This window comes from Thermobia domestica, chromosome 7 (assembly GCF_964235325.1).
Source record: "Thermobia domestica chromosome 7, izTheDome1.hap1.1, whole genome shotgun sequence".
In the NCBI taxonomy this organism is placed as follows: Eukaryota; Metazoa; Arthropoda; class Insecta; order Zygentoma; family Lepismatidae; genus Thermobia; species Thermobia domestica.
This window is the reverse complement of record NC_137460.1, coordinates 256,996,151-257,019,350: the sequence shown is the minus strand read 5'-3', so window position 1 is coordinate 257,019,350 and position 23,200 is coordinate 256,996,151. Positions and strand designations below refer to the sequence as shown.

The window sequence follows — 23,200 nt, the reverse complement described above, 5'->3', positions numbered from 1 at the left end:
TGCTTTTGTCTACCTTGTATCTACCTACATATCCACCTACTATTACTCTCTCTCTCTCTCTATATATATATATATATATATATATATATATATATATATATATATATATATATATATGGCATTCGATTTATCTGGGTATATATATCCAGAACCCGCTGTTAAAAAGTCAGAATAGCAGCACTGGACGTAATTTCAGCTGGTATTCGAGAGGATATAATGGAAACAGTTGATAAACTGGACTTTTGTGAAATGTTAGTAGTCTGATAGTTCCAAATTAAAGTAACCATAGCTCGTCTTCTAGATGAGGTTCTCGTATATTGTTTCTTATGGTTTATCAAAGTAAATACAGAATTTTAAACTAAAATTATTGTCATTTTTTTAATCTCATGGCAAATAGGATAAATACCTCTTTAGACCATACCATGCATTTCTTAATATACACTTGTGTTATTTTTTAATATTCTCATGCGAAAACAAAGCATGAACAGAATACTTGACAGTAACAATTTATAAAATACCATCAATAAGCAATTACTAATTTTCACTAAGATGTTGTCAAAACACTAACTACTGTTTGCAATATTACAGTTTCCTTATAAATTTCATTTGATTACTATCATAAAATGATACCGTGCGCACTCAAATACATTTTAAACCTTAATAAACTAGAATCGGTATGGCACACACAAGCACACAAGCACAATTTTAGAAATATTACATATGTGTTTCGTTGATACTAAAATCAAATAATATAATATCTGTATGGAATTTACTTCAAGCTCAGGTACATTTGTAATCTTTGATAGTAGTCCAAAGCACATTGATAGCAGTGCTCATACTGCTCCTGAAATAAATAAACAAAAAACTAAAAATACGTAATATGTGTTTTACATAAGAGTTGCTTGCCTCAAGGCTTCATATTCCTTTACACTATAGGTTAAAATTATGTTTAACAGTACTATTTGTTTAGATTTACTTTCTTTAGTTTGCTCACCAATTAACCCTCGCACTACCAACGGAAATTATTTCGTACCCACCACGTATGATTTAGTAATTACTTTTCTAACGTTTCTGGGAAATTGTAAAAAAAACGAAATTGGTCAATACATGTAGCTAAAGCGTATATGTTACAGTGGTGAAAATTATTCGTTAATGTGTCTCATAAATTTGGTATTTTAAGTTGGTGGGCTCAAAGTACCCTACCCCTGTTGGTAGTTGTGACTTACATTTAGAAGTGTCACTCACAGATGGCAGTATAATTAATAGCTGCTAGTCTTAAACTGTGTACTGTTCACTTCAGTCACTGTACATTTTTGTAAGAGCTTCCAATTTGTGTCTATTGTGAGACACACTTAATCTTAACAGGTGGGTACAAAATTGTTGCCTTGGTAGTACGCGGTACAAAAAAAAAAAAACATACCTAGGTAATGCGAGGTTTAACTTGTAATTACACAAGTTTTGCTGCTTTGTTCGGCCCTTGTGAGTACCCTAAAGTGAACCTTATAAGATTGGCTTTTAGTACGTTCCTTCATCCGTTATTCTGCACAATAATTCCTGAATACATGAGAAAATTTTAATTACTCCTTTTTAGATAGGTAACTAGAGAAATAATCTCGGCTGAGTTCGTTAACAGAGTCAGATCGCTAACATCTTAACGGGCAACGACGACTTTAATAATGGCTATCTTTGCTCATATCCCATAAATGCTAGCAAGCTTTTGAATTCCCTTCTTTCAATTGATAACTAGAGTGATAATTTTGTTCATATCCTAGTGCCAGAGTGTGCACTTTTGGTTTACCGGGTGCTGAATTTAACGCAATACAGAAATCAATTTCCAATTTGAACATAAGTCTCTTATTATATACTTCCGTTGTGGGAGTAGGACATAAGTACAAAATAATCAATCATTTGTTTCATTTCGTCCCACTGTATCTTAACTGTTCTGGTTTGGAAGGTCATATCCACTGCTATTTTCTTTAAATTTAAAAAAAAACAAATAACTAAAAAAAAGAAATTTAACTACTGAATACGATAAAATATACTAAATGCACTTAACCTTTTGTTGCCGGAAACAATGAATTTTACATCGTTTGTTTACAGCTTCAAGGACGTACTATGTACCAACCTTCCAGAAAATTGCTGAGAATAACGCAATGAAACGTATGCACACATAAATTATAACTACAGAGACTATGCTTACTATCGCAAACAAAAGCAAATTTTGCGTTGCGTTGATTTAAACCGTTACTGAATGGACAATCAAAGGCTTTTCAATCTATTAAAAAGACCTCTTCTCCCTCTGCAGGAAAGGAAGCTTCCCATTAAAAACGAAAAAAGCAAAAAGTTTGAAGATTCTCGCAGACATTTAGTGGTGAAGATTTTTGCAATTTGGACGTTATCTCTAGCCAACACTTTTCCGCCACTCTTGTGCATTGACAAGAATACGATAATTGCTCGCCATGGTGTAGTGTTATACCTGTACGTACATAAGTGGCTTTTTTATTTGTTAACTTTACAGGTCATGTCTCTTTTGAACTGAAGCACGGAGGACATGGTGAAAACAAGGAAGGTATTTTTAAGTTGTATTTTGAGGAATGGCGATAATAAATTATGCTTTTATCGTATGTTCAGCGACGGTAAACGCGGTAACATAAAGAAATCGCCATTAGTATTTGCAAAGAACTTTCCATTCTCCAACCGTTTGTGACGAAAAGAGAGTTGTATTTAAGTTTCACCTTCCTACCTATAGTAGTATGGCCTGAGCCACAATGAGTGAGTCTCTTCTTCTCTTTCAAAATTGTTTTCCAAATAGGTTCAAGAAACTCTCTAATATCTTAAGTGGTTAAATTAGGGAGACATATTTTTCTTTTAGTAACAATTAAACAGCATGGAAATATTTCCCATTAGCCAAAAAGTTCTTACAGTTGTTGATGGTGACGTACACACGCCTGGGCTCTGTAGTGCCCATTCCCTACCCCTAAAATATCTTTTAAAAATTTATAAATTTAATCTGATTTTAAAGCGATTTTTAGAAATTTAAACATACTGTATCCTTATGATTAAATTGCGTACTACAATAGAATTGGACCATTCGCGAAGTATATTCCTGAGTACTTGGCTAGTTGTTGCCATAAACTAACAAAATATATTGAAATTCACATATTGTGTGATTGTTGTTCTTTGGTGTCTCCTTTCTTAGCACTAAGGCTATATAAAATGTGGACCTATAATTTGATATGGAATTCGAAACACGGTAGCGGGTCAAATTCTCTCCCATGAAGAATCAAGTCCGGGATTCTGTGCAGCAAAGGCGAGTCCACTAGTCATCAGATGAGCAGTAAGGACTAGATCAAATTTTCATTCTCACAATTTGATTAAAACATTCAGTGAGTATCATCTTAAGAATAATTATTCTGGCTACTTCGATTTTGAAATAATTCATTTATTAACAGTAAGCAAGATTGGCAGGATGGAAAGAGCGCCGAAAAAATCATGGATCACTGAAGCGATGCTTAAGAAGATGGGGAACGCAGAAGAGCAAAAACCAAGGACATCAAAGAATACAGAAGGCTGAAGAGTGAATTGAGAAGAGAAACGGACAAAGCCAAAGAAAATACATGGAGCAAATATGTAAAGAAACAATGGAACTTCAACAGTGCTGCAGATATGATCCCATGTACCAGAAAGCACAAGAATTAGGAGGAAATGCTAACAAAAGTATACGAAAGTTTTAAATCAAAGTTCAAGAAGGCCATGTGGTTACTGACCATCAAGGAATCCTTACAATTTAGGAGGAATACATAAGAGATCTGTATGATCAGAAGAAACGCTCTAAAGATATTACGATCGAAGCAGAGGAAGAGGTGGATGATGATGAAAAAGGATCCAGTATATTGAAAAGTGAAGCAGTACAAGCAATCAATAAAATGCGAAGAAGAAATGCCCCTGGAGACGACGACTCAGCAGTAGAGTTGCTCAAGGAATTAGGAGACAACGCAATCAAAGTACTGATTTCACTTATTAACAAAATCTACCTGCGTGCAGAATAGCCAAAGGATTTTCTGATGTTACAATTATGGAGGTGCATTTCGCCAGGGCATTGCCCAAGGAGAAGCAAGCAAAGAATTGCAGTGATCACAGAACCATTAGCCTGATTTCCCACACTGGAAAGATCATTACACGCATTCTGAACAGGCGGCTGGAATGTAAGATAGATGAAAGGTTAGAAGAAGATCAATTTGGATTCCGGAAAGGAAAAGGCACCAGAGATGCTATTGGATTGATGAAAATTATATCAGAAAAAATTCTTGAAGTAAAGGAAGAGTTGTATTTGTGCTTTATCGACTGTCGAAAAGGTTTCGACAGAGCCAATTGGACGAAACTTCTGATAATACTTAAAGAAATCGAAGTCAACTGGAGAGATAGGCGCCTCATTCAAAACCTTTACATAGGACAACGAGTGAAGTAGCGCCTGAATGAAGCAGAGACCAACAGTGTGGAGATTGGAAGAGGAGGCAGACAAGGATGTAGTTTGTCTCCCCAATTATTCAACATTTACAGTGAATGTTTAATGAAGGAAGCATTAATAGGAATTGGAGATTTCAAGATTGGAGGGCAGATCATTAACAAAATCAGATATGTAGATGATCGGTTATAATAGCTAAACCCAAAGGAGGACTACAGGAGATGATTGACAAAATAGTTGACAATAGAGAACTGTATGGAATAGAAATTAACATCGAAAAGTCGAACGTCATGAGAATATCCCGTGGAAAGAATCCCTTTCGGATCAAAGTAGAACAGGTAATTCAAGAGTTCGATAAATTCAAGTATCTGGAAAGTATTTTGACGAGAGACGCTTACTGTACCAAACAGATCAGGTCAAGAACTGCCATAATTAAAGAAACATTCAACAAGAAAAGATCACTCTTAACTAGCAGGCTCAATATTGAACTTAAGAAGAAGTTGGTCCAGTGCTATATATGGAGCATTGGACTGTATGGATCAGAGACTTGGACATTACGGAAGTTAGAGAAGAAATATTTGGAGAGCTTCGAAATGTGGTGTTGGAGGAAGATGGAGAAGATAAAATGGATAAAGAGAGCAACAAACGGAGATGTTCTAAAATGAATGGGAGAGAAGAGGACACTTCTAGCTACCATTCTTCGTAGAAAGGCCAAATGGATTGGACACATATTGCGAAAAAATTGTCTTCTTCACACCGCCATAAAAGGAAAGATGGAAGGAAAGCGAAGAATAGGAAGAAGAAGAACACATCTGACCGATGCTTTGGAAGATTGGAGAAAATATTGGAAGTTAAAAGAAGAAGCTGAAAATCGAGAAAAGTGGAGGAAACATTTCCAGGCCCAAATCTAAAAATTGGAAAAAATAAAAATAAAAAATCCTCATTAGTCCTATGACCTGCCGAAAGGCAGAGTACTTCATAATAATAATATTAAGCAAGAGTTGTTAAAGTTTAAATGCTTAATACAATTTTATTCTGAGTGAAGTTTTGAAACGGTCATTAAAAGCAAGAGAGTGATTACACAATTTTCTTTACAAAATAATAAGTTTATAAGTTAGAAATATGTTTTTTATATGTGTAAGTAATTAAGAAAAAATATAAAATTCGGACGATGATGTCTAATCACGAATCGCTAAAAGATTAAACAGAAAAAAAAGTTGATGACAGAACAACATTGAATCATTACTACCGGTGTTTGAACGAAGAACAATTGTGCTGCTAGAGATAAACACAAAATTTGAGTTTTAAATATTGATAAATTTAATAATAAGTGATAGAAATAAATATATAAAAGCAATTTTCATTGCAGTTTATTTATCTTTTTACAACGTAAATCACAAGAAATAAAATGAAATCTAAGTTTTACGTCCCATGGTATGCCGATTAGGTTAAAGGAGACGGTGATGATGATGAATGAATGAAATGGTGGAATGGAGAATGTGGGAGGAAATGGGAGAACCACGAGAAAACCCACGCACACGGTGTTTGTCCACCACAAAGTTCACTTGGCTTGGGCTGGGATCGAACCAAGAACCTCATGCACCAGAAGTGAACGCTCTAACACTGAGCCACCGGAACCCCCGTGAATCACAAGAAAAGTATACACCGCACGGGATTTGTGTAGCTCATTCAAACTTGACTAAAGTTAGCGAAGTTGACGAGCTTAGTAGGTAAATCAGATATTGTGATATCTTTACCTATCGCTCCCGAGTTATATTGTTATCGAAGTTGAGGTTTGCTCATTGTCTTTTTAAAAAATTGTAGTTGCTGTTACAAAAATAGAGCTAAGAACAAAAATACATTATTCCATTTTAACCAAAATGAGTATGGTGATAAATTATTATAAGCTTAGTAAAGATACCTACCACACACGTGCTATAGTTTGGAAACCTTTGATTCCCGAGTCATATCATTATCAATGTTGAATTTATACTTGTAATAAATGATTGCCAAAATCAATGAAGCATATTTTTTCTGCAATAGAGAGTTCGAGATCAAGCAATCTTTATTTGGCCAGAAATATCGTAAAGATGCAAAATATCCAAAGCTATAGAACAAGACTAACTTTCATTCTAACACCATTCTCCAACACCAAGTTTATTGGGAGTAAACTTTTGTTTGAGTTTTACGTCCCACGCTTATGCCGGTTAGGCTAAAGGAGAACAACAATGCTACTATAGATTATAAAATTTTGTATCGGTCTAAAGATATATATATATATATTGGAAAATAAAATACACACGACTTTATCAATTTAGTTATTTCTTTATTTATTCACAAAGTATCTAATAACTGAAGCCGTGACTTCCATAACCACACAAGTCCAGCTGAAGAGATATTGAGTAACCCAATCAAAATTGAATATTTGTTGGAAATGTGAACTTGGAAATCAAACCTTTTTCATACTTAGTGACATTTGTTATTCCGCAAAGTGAAAGTATGAAAACAGTCTGATTTCTAAGTTCACATTTTCAAAAAATAGTCAGTTTTGATTGGGTTACTCAATATCTCTTCAGCTGGACTTGTGTGGTTATGGAAGTCACGGCTTCAATGATTCGTTTTCTAATAACTTACAAGCCGAATGAACTCCTTCTACTTTAAATAATACTATTTAAATTTATTTGGTAATTTCTTTCCGAAATTATTCTCAAATTATTCTCTTTCTGAAATATTGTATCCGATAGACGAAAATCAGTTTTGGAATTTATTTACATAACTTTAAAACTAATGTAGTGCAATAAATTTCTCAGTATTAAAGGAAGTTCCAAGATTTTATGCATTAATATAGAGTGCCCATATTTAACTCACATTAGGACATCACTGACATTCGTGCGTGTCATTTAGTTTGAACTAGTTAACATTACATATTCCTCGATCACTGCACAGCATATGAATACAAATCATAGTCTTGTATTCTAATAATAATTAAAAACAATATGTAAATATCTAATAGTTGTTGCATATGAAAAATTGTTACCATAACATGACAATTACAACAATTACATTGGTATATGGCAACGGAAAGTAATTCAATTACGTAACTTTGATAATAGTTACAAATGTAAATACAATGTATCAAAGAGTATTTACATAGTATATTGCAATCTTACCAAGGAGTTAATGAACTTCCGCCTGGATTCTCTGATACTTCTGACTGCTGCAAAGACGTCCACTTCTTGCTCGATGTATATCTGTTCACGAATATTGCCAACAGCTACAAATAATCCACTTGCCGTAGTTCCGTCCCTGCAAGTAAGTAAGTTAACAATATACCCTTACTTAAACTATAATGTATAAATTAGGCGTTGATAGATTATGCTCTCAATTAAGGGATATATATGTGTTGCTATAGACAGAAGTAAAACACTGCTATTAACCTTTAGTGGCCCTTCATAATTTAGTTTCGTGACCAAAGAAGTTTCAACATTTAATGACATAAACGAAAACAAATGAGACAACGTTATATCCAGCATGGTAAAATATAATGAATTAAGTTGACTTACAATAATGAGTCTATTCGATGTTATTTTTGTTGTTAGAAGTTTAATGGAGGCATCAAAGCCAACGTTTTTTTATTTTCGACATTTGAAAGCCAACTGTCCACATATACGCACCATAAGTAGACCGCCAACATATAAAAAATAATAAAAGTATAATGGGTAGAATAAACAAAACCAAATATCAAGTTATCAGAAAGGTATTGAGCACTTGGTGAGAATATTTGTACTATTCGAATATAAAATTGAGAATATTTGTACTATTTTTATTAAATAGCGTTACAAAACTATAGAAAGATAAACACAGGTACAGATATAGATACCATCCTGGTAGATAACGTTTTTCATTTTTCCAGTAACGCAATAATTTTTGTTGCTATAGGTCTTTTGTGGTATATGGTAGAAAAATTGAGACAGTGCTTTTCCACAGGCCTAGCTAGAAACTAACGTAAAACTATTTAGAGTATTCTGTACAAATCAAATAAATTGTACCCTGACAGTGCCAGCTCCATGCTATACGATAGATTAATTACAATTTCCTAGTTCAGTGCTTTCATTTTCTAACGGATAGTCCTAGGCGAATAATACAATACTCTTTATGTTTACCAGTTTCTGCTGTTCCTCTTGAATTTGTAGACGCAACCGCGCTAATTGCTGACAGTATAGGAGAGTCTATCGTTTTCTCTGGTGGCAGCAGCTCGTGATGCTGGATTAGGAATTTCCAATCCCACACAGAGAAAAATCCTTTTTTGGACAGCGGTATATTGTACAAATATACGGCATCCTCTTGCTTATTATACAAATCAGTACGGAACATACGTTATCCGTATGCTATATAGGCACTGTCCTTAGATGTTACATCATGCCGTTACATCTAACAGTTTTCCGTATATCGCATGCATATACTTATGTTACCTTCGTCAGGTATATGTTATATACGTTCATTTATATGTGAGATCCTGACCGCCTACATTGTTTCATACAGAAAGTACGTGTAGATGGAAACTTATACAGAAAGTATTATAAAACATGCGTTTTCAGTTATACGTCTGTTGTATGTTAAGTCCAAAAACTACAGGAATTACGCATGCAACCTATCTTTTTAAGTACGCCACCTACAATTTTTTTCTCAGTGCACCAAATGCAAATCATAGCCTTGCTATGTCCCAGTTTGGGCTTGCCATATTGTTGTCATATATCATCTACCTTTTATAACTCGTGATCAACTGCTTCAGAAATGACTTGGGTTTCTTAAGTTTCAATAGATTCACAGATACAAAATCGATCGAGTAAACTTTTTGCGTCAGATCATATCGTGCATGAGAACCAGAGGAATGCAACTCCATTTTCGTACCTTTACAGGCGAGAAGATGAAAGTATAATTTTCTTAGAAAGATGTGCTTTTAATAAGATGGTAATTGAGCTATATTACAACAGATGAGAATATTACACGGAGAACGGATGGCGTTACGTTCATTTACATCAAGTGGGGCTTTCAAAATATTCCAAACATGAAGAAACAAAAACTGCAATTTACGAATTGCGTTCCTCTGGTTCTCATACGACGATATGGCATCTAAACATGATGTTTATTTCGGATAGACATTTCTACAAATGGTTTAACATTTTTTAGTGACGGACTTTTACTTCATCGGTAATGGTATAATTGGTTACACACCAGTCTTGTTCGACGCTTGTTAGAATATCATCCAGTTTCCTGAGATTGGTTACCCACAGCGAGAAGATGAAAATTTCCAGAACGAAAGCAATTAAACTGTCTTTTGGTTGTTTCTTTTTATACAGTTAATTCTTGCTCATAAACAGGACAATTTTCTTTACAATCCTGCGCACTATTTGCACGTTTATCAAAATAATATTGTGAAGTGTAGCATAGATTTGCAAAACCTATCTTCACGGTGCAATACCCTCTGTTTCATTTTATTTATTTCTACAGGATTTGTACAAATAATAGTCGTAAATATTGCCTGTCAAATGACGTTAGCCTGACCAACTCCAACCCATATGCTCCAAGGGTTTGGTTAGTAATCCCATCTTTTGCTAAAAAAAAAAAAAAAAAAAAAGGCTGAATACCTTTTAGACAGCTGAAGAAATCTTGAATAAATGTTTAAAAAATCTAAATAATAAAAAAAGTAACCAAATAAAGAAAACTAACACGAAAGCCGTGGAGAAACAATAACTACAAATAGCAAAACAAAAATGAAACGATAAGAAAAATAACCGAAAGAATTACAATTAAAATTAAAAGATTAAAGCAAAAGTTCAACAGATAATTCTCAGAGAACGCTTAAGTATAACGAATAAAAGCATAAATAAGTCCCGGGTTCGATCCCAGCCCCCGCCAAGTGAACTTTGTGATGGACAAACACAATGTGCGTGGGTTCCTCCCACTTTCTTCATTCCATCATTTCATTCATTACTCATCATCACCGTCACATTTAGCCTAACCGGCATAACTTATTGATTTCATTTCATTTTCATAAATGAAGTCAGTGGAAACAGCTTTACCTCCCTAAATCCGGTTATTAATATTATTAATCAATGCTAAATGTTCTCTATGGTCTTAGTAGTCCAGCCTAGCAGAACGACACTTCTGTAAGACCTAGCAGGACGACACTATCTTCACTATTTGCACTGTTGACTTCAAACAATAAATCAGCGTGAGTGAGATGAAAATGTCCGATACGAAAGGATATCATATTTTGAACCACTAAGTCATACGTATGCCAGTTGTGTATTAATAATTTATAGAATATTCTAGTTTCTTTTTGCCTGGTTTCCAACCGCCTGCCAGTGAGACTACATCCGTTGGACTATATAGTTAGAGATTAGAATATAGCATACAATGCTACTTTCCTAAACATGTTTTCTTTGTCTTCCGTACTAACAACAACTCCCAATTTGACTCAGGTTTTAATTTTTACTTTTATTTTTTACTAATTCCATGAAATACATGAAGAGTAATAATTTTATGGGAGCTTAATTTGAAAAGGATTTCCAAAGAAAGCTGTGTCGTCAATGGGAATTTCTTGGGATGTCTCTCATAGGTAGATTGGGTCCTGGGACCGGACGACACCCGTCTCAATATAAGAGAAATTAATTGAGGATTTTAAGATATTTGTTGAGAGAGTGTGTATGTGAGGGGTGAGGGAAGGAAGGGATGAATTCTGATGTCACAGTACCTTGTGCTATTTCCTCTGCTGGGCTTCCTGTTGTCCTCTCGATGATCTTCTGGAGTTCTGCTGTTCTAATTACAACGCGGTTTGATTCTCTTTCCACTGGGCTAGGTCCGGCCGTCGACCGAATTACTGAATGTTCGGCTCGTCTACAAATTATCGTCTCCGACGTTCTCCAGCCAACTCTAAAGTCTGGCCCCGTCTAATTCCAAAGATTGTCGCCGACTGACTCTCGTGAACTCCCCGGACCGACTCCGTCGAAGGTCTCTAGACACTCTCACGACTGACTCAAATATTAACTTCGGAGACCGGCTCCCGACTGACTCTCCGTTTCCGGGTTGAAGAGAGTATTTAAAGATCCAAATCTACCGATGATCTTGCTGACTCCAGACACGTGTCGATGTGATGATTTCGTCTCAACAGGTACCCTTAACGTCAGAGATGGTAAGATAATTGGGAAAGGAACTCTCTCAGCTTTATTACATAGAATACACATTGACATAATACAATACATAGCGCAAACAAACACTTCCACGATTCAGGAAAGAAAACACAAAACTACGGAAGAAAATATTAAAAGTGGCAGCTTTAGTAAAGAGAATTTTCAAAATTTATAGTAATGCTTCTGAATCTCTGAGTAGAATTGGTTTCATTGTAGTTATTTTAAGTTCTTGCAAAGGAGTTTTATGTTTCTACTGCTAACGGCTTTGAACTAAGGATTCATTCTGGTGATAATTAGTTAGTTTTGTACAGTATAAGGGTGGTCTCGCAACAAAGATCCATAATGTCATTGAGATTCAAAAATGTATTCTACACTTTTAGAAAAGTTCTCAATAAAAGCTTTGAAGAACATACACTTGTAAATATCCCGTATGCATCCTCCAATTGAAAAGAGACTTCAGAAAGAGCAAAATGAGCATCCATAAAAGGGATAGTAGATTTACTTTCAAAACCGTACACCGGTTATCGTGGAAGCCAATCATATCCTACTGTCTGTAAATAACATATTGCCTTTATTTTGAGTGTTGTTCAACAACAAGATAATTGCAGTTCTTTGCTTGAATCCACTGTGTGAGGGCCACACTCTATACCAACTATGCCATAACGACACTAACAAACACCTATTATGTAATTGAGTGAATTCAAATGTGTCCGTATTGACGAGATGTGAGAGAACGAGTAGTTGTTTCACAAAATTGCGGGTCACTTGAGCCATGACGCGTCAGTGCTGGTTTTCACATACGAGACACGAAGTAACTGCAGCATAGGTATCCACTAGTGTTCGGTGAAGCACCTGAACAGAAGGATTGATGGATCAGCCGTAACTAATAAGGCGATGACAGTGTAACTGAAGCCCTTAGAATTACCTTCTAAAGGTGAGAACATTGTAATTGATTGTTGAACACAGATTTAAGTTTACCTGTTGTTCTCACGCTATCACCCCTCATACCTATCGATCTTCGACAGCGTTTTAAGGGGCGTCCGGAGAGACTTCGCCGAAGAGGCAAATAGAGAATGAAGGTATTTAGCATTAGAATCGTTTGTGTCTCATATAATGACAATCGGGTGGATATTACAGGTGAGCAGGAAAATTCATTGTGTATTCACAGACGTTACACATGGTCCATATTTGGCATTCTGGTATGAAAGAAGAATTTACACATCGCACTGGCCTCTAGTCTTTATTCAGAATAGTACCACTAGCGTTGCACATCGGTGATGCAATACCTGTCTCTTTAACTTATCTGGACAGTTTCTGGGACCCATCTGTCACCAGAAAAACATGTATTCTCCAACCAACTGAGCAAGATCTACTTGATGTGCGTTTTCCATCCGCCAGATCTAATGATTTACATGTGAAACATACTTTAATGGTACTTTATCACCAGAGGAACTCCGTTATCGAACATAGGTCAGATGCTCTAAGGTCCACAAGAGCATGGGATAGGAAAATTCAAGACAGCTTTTCTGCGTTTATAAGACATACTACTTATCAGACGAACTGTTTATGTGAACACTCAAATTATTTATGGTCTCTTTAAAACTACCGTATACTCTCAATACCTTCATATATCGCCTTGAGTTCACTATGTCATACGAACATCTCATTGGGTCATCTGAAGTTGATTTATCAGTCTGCTGGCTGCTCACTTGAAAGCAAACAATTATTAGAGAAAAGAATGAAGATAAATAAAGAAAAAACAAATAAAATGTGTTCCGTAAATAGCAAATAATTTTAGAAAGTAATAAAAAATAAATGTTTGGAATTATAAGGATAAAAATTATAGTTGGTTTTTGTGTTTTAATAGTTGTAGAAATTAGTTTTTTTTTTTTTTTCAGGAGGCAAATACAAGCTAGCAATATTATCTTTCTCTTACTACAAACACCTTTGAATTCAACTTTTCAGAGAAACTCCACTACATAATAGGTTAAAATGACGACCGTAAGTGATTTTGTGGTGTGCGGTCGAAGTTATACAGAATACAATCTGAAAATTCATCGCTTATTCACCTCATTATTTTCGATGGCGTATTTTGTCTGATTTTGTGCTTTCTTGGTTGTAGAAAGAATTGATTACGAACGTGAAAGGGGCCTTTTTAAAGTAGAGAAGATAGCAGACAAGGTAAGAGGATGTAGTAGTTTCCTTCTTAGTGCTCTATATTACTGTAAATGTGCTAGATTTTGTGTGTTCTGGTTGTGATAAAATTCATTATTGCTCTCTTAACTCAGTTACACGAATTTTTGAACAAATGGTTTGAGCAAAGGCTTAAACATTATGTTGAAAGATTTAATTATTTAATACTAAGTCTGGACATTTTAAATAGCGTAGTCGCTAACGATCTTGCATTCGTTGCGAGCAGTCCCGGGTTCGTAGCACGGTGGGAGCGCTCGGTAGAAAACGATTAAAAGAACTTTTTGGCAAACCGTCACGAATGACGTTTTCCTGGGTTTTCTTCAACCATACCAGGTAAATACCGGGGTGGTACCTAACATATAGGTCCCAGGCTGCTTCCTTTCTTTCCTTTCCCAGGATAGTGTGCTCTCCAACAGACGTCATCCCTCATACGCAACCGGCTAACATGACCATAGATGATGAAAGCCCAGACATTTAAATCGTAAATCTTGTGTAAAATATGTTGTTAAATTGCATTTACTCATGTTGATCGGCATTGAATTTATATATATAAGATTTAGCAAAAAACATTTTCTTTGAAAGTTATTTTTGGTTGTTTCTATATGTAGAAATGGATATATGTGTGTCTGTTCCAGCATAACTCTGGAATGCCTAAGTCACTTTAGTCTGGATAAGAGTACTGTCTAGGTAAGATTTCCTTAACACACCTAGATGATTAAGACGAGGGATATATATATATATATATATATATATATATATATATATATATATATATATATATATATATATATCGGGTGTCAAAAAATTCCACCGACAAACTTCGGGAGGTAAATCCTCTCATACCAAGAAACAAAAAAGCTCAGTAAACATGGGTCCGGAAACGCGTTGTTTCGGAGATATAAGGCGCCGAAACCATGGGAAATGAATCTTCAAAGGCGTATATTTCAGAAACTATTCAACGTAGATGGTGCGGTTTGAAAACTCACAAGCGAAGTCATACCTGCTCTGGTTAAACATGCATGTTTCATAATTTTGCAATGCCTGCGGAAGGAATTCCCCAAAGGAGCATGGGGATTCCCGGATAATCTGAAGAGTGAAGATGGCTCGAAAGGGGTATGAATGGACGACTTCCTCACCTGTTAACAGTACTTACTTGTACCAAGACGATAACTCAAACGGATACAAAATGGTGGACACTTGTATACCTGCTGTGTGTGGTTGCATAACGGCCACATACGGATGGTGCCCAATAATGAAGTTCGGAATATGAAGTACTGTGAATATGCAGTCGAAGGTTCGTAGTGAGGCACGTGCGGTGTTGCTACAGTATAACACACGAAGTAGAGTGATCGAAATTGTGAAAACACTTAATGCAAAGGAAAACCCCAAATAGCACGATAGCAAATACAGTCAGCACATTTTCACATGTGAGTAATGTTTAGCAATGGCTAGAAATATCGTTATGTCTAGTGAACTGAGTGAATGTCACTATTGAACGATATCCAATATTAAGTACATTACATGAATGATCTGATTAAATGTATAAGAGATTGTGATTTGAAATCATATGCGTTATCTTAATAAGTCTGCAACCGTCTACCTGATTTCAATGGTACTTGTTCCTTTCAGTTGTTGCACCGTTACGTGGATAAACAACGAAGCAACAGAAAGCAAGGTTGCACGTTGACGCGCCGTATCGCGGGGTCAATTCCCACTAAGGGTCAAAGCTTTGGACTCAACAACCAAGAGATCGATCGGATCGCATTTGAAACTTTAAGTCCCGTCTCCATATAGCGCCGCTGCTGAGAAGAGACGTTGAACATCTTAACAAATAAACAATCAGACAATAAACAATTGTTATAAACGTACAATTGAATGATACTGTACTGCGCGAATTTGATATCTAAATGAATTTGTTTAGCTCGTTAAATTAAATGTAAGCCCTGCTACGGTTTCGTTTTCTCGTCGGGTACCCAAGCCGCTTGTGCTAATGGATTCCAAAATATGTAAACAGAACAATAAACCACATTCATATTTTATACCTTGTCTTTATTCCTCCATTTAAAGTTACATCAAGATTGTCTTCGTGTCCATTTTGTTAGGTCTATAAGGTGGGGACGTTATTACAAAATAATAATCATAAGGTCATACTCCTCTCATGTTTATTTTTGCTTACAATGCAACTGCTAGAGCCTCAAATCTATACGCCTATTTCAATTTAACACACCAGAGTAGATTAAGTGTAGAGAGAACCGGGTACGATCCTCGTGTTCAGTAGCTGATCTTGAAAATAAAAACTGAAGGAGGAGGGGGTGTCAGCATTTTGCTATGTAAAATACGTAATTTGGACTGCGTGTTGGTATTTATGACATTAGTGATTTTGTAGTAACGCAGCAAAATTGGTGGACCAAGCCCCCCCGACCCCACCCTAGATTCGCCACTCTTTGTTAAACCATCCTGAGTGTCTTTCTTCAGTTTCACAAGTCGGATACCAAGATGGTACCTCTATAAACGCTCTGGCCGCAAGATCGCCTGCATTTGTGTCTGAACTTTAGTCGTCTGATGTAATTAACTCTCGTAATGTAAACAGATTTAGGCTGCATTCAAATGCACACGAAGTCGAACTCTGGACGGTATTGTCGATCTTTAAAAACAAAAACAACATTGATTATCATTTTACTGTGTGTAAGGAAATTGGTGCCTGGTCTTCTTTAAATCTTAAAACATGTAAGAGGTATTTCAGTTTTAAATGATAATTTTAATTATGTCCAGAATATTCAACAAAAAGATATTATCCTTGAAATGACAGTACATAGCATTTTTGTTACGTCCAAAACTGTTTATAGGAACAAAAATACGATAGAAGAGATAAAATAAACATTGACTAACAGAGTCATGCTGTTAGTGGGATTCGACTCTAAGCCATACGACAGACGAGCACCTAAAGAAGCTAGTCTACCGAAGACTGACGTGTATTCTGGAAGCGACTGTGCTTGTGTGCAGTGCTTACTGTCTGTGCTTTATAAAACACCAAAGTGGGAAATGGAGTTTACTTGGGAAGAATTAAGTGATAAGCATCTGGATTATAGTGCAGTTTTGGGAAACGCAAGGGAGGTACAAAGACTGTATAGACAATGTTTTCTAGAACGACGGTGCCCCCATCACACTACATTTACGTCAATTGATCGGCAGCTGCGAGAATCAGGTTCCTTACATATTCACCGGCCTGATGCAGAAAGACCACGAACAGTGAGAACACCAGCATTCGAAGAAAATGTGTTGGACCAATTTGAACAAAATCCCTCAACAAGCACGCGGGCCGTTGGACATGTGTTGCATGTTCAGCACCAGCAAGTTTGGAACGTCCTACATGAAGAACATCTCTATCCATATCATACTTAAATAGTACAAGTTTTGCGTCCTACAGACTATCCCAAACGTGTGTGATTTGCCCGATGGTACCTGCGGCAGTGTGTGGAGAGTACGCAGTTCGAGCTGCATGTGTTGTTCACGGATGAGAGTAGTTTTACTTCGTGACGGATGTTACAATGCTCATAATAGGCATGTGTGGGCAGCAAACAATCCGCATGCAATGTTTCGCCGAGGTCGTCAAGAACGATTCACAGTTAATGTGTGGGCCGGTATAGTGGATAATGTCTTAGTAAGACATTATGTATTACCTCCACGACTGAACATCTATACTTACAGTGCATTTCTTTCAGAGGTACTCCCGGAACTGCTAGAAAATGTTCCCCTTGCAGACCGGCGACAAATGTGGTTCCAGCATGACGGAGCTCCACCCCATCGGCCGTGGCGTGTTCAAAATGTACTTTCTGATATGTTTGGGAATCAATGGATCGGGCATGGTGCTCCTGTAGCATGGCCTCCTAGATCAAATATGAACTTTTACCTATGGGGACACATGAAGGAGTTGGTCTACCAGACACCAGTGGAGAATGAATTGGACCTTGTGGGCCGCATTATCGAGGCTTCCGCAAAAATTAGTGTTAACCACGACGTTTTTCCTCGTGTGCGAGACGAAGTGCTTCGACGCTATCTCTTATGCATTGATGTCAATGGTTCACATTTTTAGTAGATTTCGTGAAATTGTAAGGTACAAATGAATTACAAACACCATTTCCTGATTGACTCGTCTTCTTCTATTTTTGTGCTTTGTGTATTTTATTTGTGTGCCTGGAGATTATGCTTTACAGCATTGCACGCCACCAACTATGCCACTAATATGCGAATCACATTATCGCTGTTCCCAGGAGGTCATTTGTCAGCTGCTTCTTACTATGTTAATACTATACTTCACAATGCTGCATATGTTAACATACATTTGTCCACGATAATTTATGTACATTTTGATAGCGGGTTTGAATCTAGTTTCAGCAGCTCTCAATCACTCTGATTTATGGGTTATGCTGTAGCAACACCACACTTGCCTCACTACGAACCTTCGACTGCATATTCACAGTACTTCATATTCCGAACTTCGTTATTAGGCACCATCCGTATGTGGCGGTTATGCAACAACACACAGCAGGTATACAAGTGTCCACCATTTTGTATCCGTTTGAGTTATCGTCTTGGTACAAGGAAGTACTGTTAACAGGTGAGGAAGTCGTCCATTCATACCCCTTTCGAGCCATCTTCACTCGGCAGATTATCCGGGAATCCCTTCCGCAGGCATTGCAAGATTATGAAACATGCATGTTTAACCAGAGCAGGTATGACTTCGCTTGTGAGTTTTCAAACCGCACCCTCTACGTTGAATAGTTTCTGAAATATACGCCTTTGAAGATTCATTTCCCATGGTTTCGGCGCCTTATATCTCCGAAACAACGCGTTTCCGGACCCATGTTTACTGAGCTTTTTTGTTTCTTCGTATGAGCGGATTTGCCTCCCGAAGTTTGTCGGTGGAATTTTTTGACACCCGATATATATATATATATATATGAGTGATGGAATTGACCGATTTTAATGTCGAATCCATTGTCATATCTGTTTTTGAGCTGATTGATGATAGTTCTAATACCCTCTACCGCCAATTTCGGTTATCTATATTAATAAAAATATATACCTAAGGGGTGTAGAAGGGGTAACATTAAAATGAACAAAAACGGTCGAGATCAACAGTTGCACTTTTGATGCCGTTTAAATCCAAATTCTGTCCATATTAGTGTTCGCGAAGGGGAACGGTAACCTGTAAAAGTAACCAAAAAATACCAATATTAGTGTCGAATACATAATTCTCGGAGTCTCAAAGTTGATCTGTGACACTTGTGGTGCTTTTTAATTCCAAGGTCTAGGGGCAGAGGAGGGGCAGAAATAAAATGATCGAAGACGACCGACCGATATTAGTGTCAATTCCGTAGTTTTCGAGGTCATTTCCGAGGAAACTTTTTATGATGTCACACGAAATGTGGAACGGGACGACGGTCAATCGATTTGCGTTAGTGAACACGAAAATTCATAGGGGTAAAACCCTCGATCGAAACCGTTCTTTACGTATGTGGGAAAGAGTAGGGGCACTGTCAACACAACACGTTGGGGATAATGAGACGAAATACTGCACGAGTTCGGTGAAAATATGCATAGAAGCGCAATTAAACATATACTACAATGTGAAATTACATTCGACAATACTCTAACAAGTGAGGGCAGAGACATAACACATAACAACAGAATAGGGGACGGATAAACCCAAGTAAAAATATAATTGAGGAAAACGAAGAAGCAAGACGTCAGGGGAATGATAGAGTAGTAATACATGGTCAAGTAATCAATCACAAATTAGAGACAGCTTGTAGACGTCAACATAAAAGCAGAAATAGAAGAAAGAGAGATATGGAGGGGATTGACCGTAGAGTCCGGACCCCTCCTCGTAACGTCCGATGCGTATAGACTGATGTATAGATGGAGGCATTCATTTTCATATGCTTATGATGCTGATGATAATGACATAAAAGTAAGGCAACAATATATGCCCCTCCAATACACCACTATACATTGAAAGATTTTTTCAGGTAGGTGGGGTACGTTGCCCCGTTGCCCTTCTACTCTCCACCCATTTGCTTTACCATGTTAATGATATCTTCCCCTCAAGTACGGCTTGTATATGTTCATATCTTCTATGGAACTTTTCCTCTACGCTATACTCCACGCTACCCGCCCTCCTCCTCTGTCGTTACGTGCTATGCCTCTGCTCTCAGTTGTCAAAGTATTGTCGAATGTAATATTACATTGTAGTATATGTTCAACTGCGCTTCTATGTATATTTTCATCGAACTCGCGCCATATTTCGTCTCATTGTCCACAACATGTTGTGTTGGCAGTGTCCGTACTCTTACCCCCATAAGTACGGAACGGTTGTGACCGAGGGTTCTTCCCGCCTATAGATTTTCGTGTTCACTAACACAAATTGATTGACCATAGTCTCGTTCCACATTTCGTGTGACACCAGGAAAAGTTTCCTCGTTAGATAAATAGTGACACATCCGATGCCGTTAAAACCTGATTCAAGCAATGATTGGCACCCCGGTCAGTGGAAAGAACAAATATCAATAACGATCGATAGTAGTGTCGAATCATTACTTTTCAGCGTCTCTAAGTTAATTGGTGGTAGTCATGATGCCGTTTAACTCCATGTTTCCTCTTTGGGGAAAATAGTCCTTGACAATTCCTAGGGAAAGTGGGAGGGGAAGACATAAAAATAATAAGAAACGACAAATATCAGAGTCGAAACATAGTTTATGGAGTTGCTTAAATAAAGGGTGGGACCGCACATGTCATTTAAGTTCAAGTTCAGTAAAATTAGCACTTTGGCACGGTTAAATTCTGACATGTAAAAATAATCGAAAATGACCGACATTAGTGTCGAATTCATAGTTTTCGTAATTGCTGAGTAAATAGTGACCCCCCAATACCGTTTAAGTCCAAATTTATTACCATTTGCAGATAATGGGATGGGAGAGGTAAAAAATAAAATGTCAACAATGGATTACTTTTTTGCTCGTTAAAATATGTGTGCGTTCGTGAACGTAATCTCCAATTCAAGTTCTTTATCTCACAGGCATCGAGCCTATAGAGCGCACTGATGAGTAATTGTGGTTCTGCTTCAGATTGTTAAAAACTGTTTGATTTTGTTTTCGGAATTTGGATATCTTACAAGGAACCCTAGGTATCTATCAGAGCCCGATTTTCACGAAACTTTGTACATAGAGAGAGTACCTCGGGAAACTAGCACAGCCAAAATTGTAGCTGCAGAGTCCAAGGCGTTGGGACACTAAAGCCCGAGAAAGGTCAAAAGTGGAATGTCAGTACATTAAGGACATGGTGAGAAAATGCACGTTTTTTCTTTAAAATTAATCATTGTAGCGACACGAAATGAGCATCCATTGATACGAGATGGTCGATATGATCAGTTAAAAGTTATGAAAAGAATATCCGCCGTCTTGAAAGAGGCCATATTGAAACTGGTGCGATTTGTGTAAATGAGGAGAGGGTCATGCGATGCATTAATTTGAAAGTAAATAGCCACAAAAACCTGCTGGTAAAGTCTGTTGTTGGATTACATTATTCCTGTGCTTCTGATAGAGTGGTTTAGGTACAAGATAAGCAAAGTGTATCTCATGACATTCGAAGAGATGCAGGATATGCAGGCTATGACATTCGAGCAGACGCTATAGGTGGACTGATATGACGTTCTGATTTCCCTTCGAATTAAGTCAAGTCTAATAAAAAGTTACAAGTTAATGTCAACCATGACATTATTATGAAGATTGAACCCGTCATATCAGCACATCCACACCAATTACATCGTGACTGTGACACAAATGACGTAATGCTAAAATTATATTTCGCTCGGGTTTCTAGTTCCACTGATCCCACTCATAGCGCTCCATAAACTGCATCTGCTTGAGTGTCATAAGATACACTTTGCTCATCTTGTACCTAAAGCATAGGAATAATGTAATGCCACAACAGACTTCATCAACAGACCAAAAGCACAGGAATAATGTAATCCAACAACAAACTTCACCAACAGGTTTTTGTGACTAATTACGTTAAAATTAATGCATCGGATGGCCCTCTTCTCATTTACACCAATCACACCAGTTTCAACATGGCCTCTTTCAAGACGGCGGATATTCTTTTCATAACTTTTAACTGATCATATCGACCATCTCGTATCAATGGATGCTCATTTCGTGTCGCTACAATGATTAATTTTAAAGAAAAACGTGCATTTTCTCACCATGTCCTTAATGTACTGACATTCCACTTTTGACCTTTCTCGGGCTCTAGTGTCCCAACGTCTTGGACTCTGCAGCTACAATTTTGGCTGTGCGAGTTTCCCGAGGTACTCTCTCTATGTACAAAGTTTCGTGAAAATCGGGCTCTGATAGATACCTAGGGTTCCTTGTTAGAGGTTGGACTTACGACGGTCAGGAATGGATATGTGACACATAAAACTCTTTTAATACGGACTTTGGGTTAGAATACTCCTATTCGGTAATTTTAAATATGTTTCATGATCAACATAACATTTGAAATTCGAATCACATGAGCTTCCATGACTAGAGCTCTTGGAAGAGTAATATATAGTTCGAAAATTAATATACCGAAATTTATGTAGGTCGTAGTAAAAATAGAATCACCAATTATGCAAGTTACAATCCTACTGCTCAATATGGTAATCCCTAGCACGTAATTGCTAATGTCGTCTTATGAACGTCTTATCCAAGGGATTAGCGGGTTTTGAATTTTAATTGCACATACTGCATATGAGATGTATCTTTTGCTTATTGTAGAAAAAGCAAAAATAAGGAAGAAATCGAGATAATATACAATACAGTAAAATAATGAAATGAACTTACGAACAAACTACAGTTATAAGTTCATCACTAGCACGTAATTTATCTGTAGCTTCCCATATATCTAAAAGAAGATTTGGTTTTGTTGGAACAGGCTCTCTGGAAGACCACCCTTTCACATAAATGATGTGGGCTTTGTGGTTAATTCCCTGGAAACAAAGAGAATAACCGTAAGCTCATAATTCTAAACACTAAGTAAACATCTCACATAAGCGTTCTTTTAGATGTCGAATTTTGATTTCGACAATCTTGCCTCCCTCCTAACATTTGATACTAACATCAACCTGTCTTCCAACATTAATAAATTAAATTCCACATTTTGTAGTTTATATCATGTATTATAATTTAACAATTATATTGTAGTATTGTCTTTTCATATATGTGTAAAGTGCGGAACAAGAATAAACGACCAAAAATGCTATTAAAACTAATAAGGTCTTTTCTGTTTATTCATTGTCCCGTATTTT

At 36.8% G+C, this 23,200-nt stretch overlaps 1 protein-coding gene across 1 annotated transcript in view; it reads right to left on the bottom strand.

Annotated features, from left to right (window-relative positions):
- Window positions 1-769: 769 nt before the first annotated feature.
- Window positions 770-23,200, bottom strand: part of LOC145689687 (receptor-type tyrosine-protein phosphatase epsilon-like) — a 62,733-nt gene continuing 40,302 nt past the window's right edge. Inside the window, exons 16-18 of the mRNA XM_081763883.1 lie at window positions 22,737-22,882; window positions 7,636-7,771; window positions 770-844 (exon numbers count right to left, since the gene is read on the bottom strand). Coding sequence (XP_081620009.1) covers window positions 770-844; window positions 7,636-7,771; window positions 22,737-22,882 — 357 coding nt within the window. The remainder of the gene's footprint in view (window positions 845-7,635; window positions 7,772-22,736; window positions 22,883-23,200) is intronic.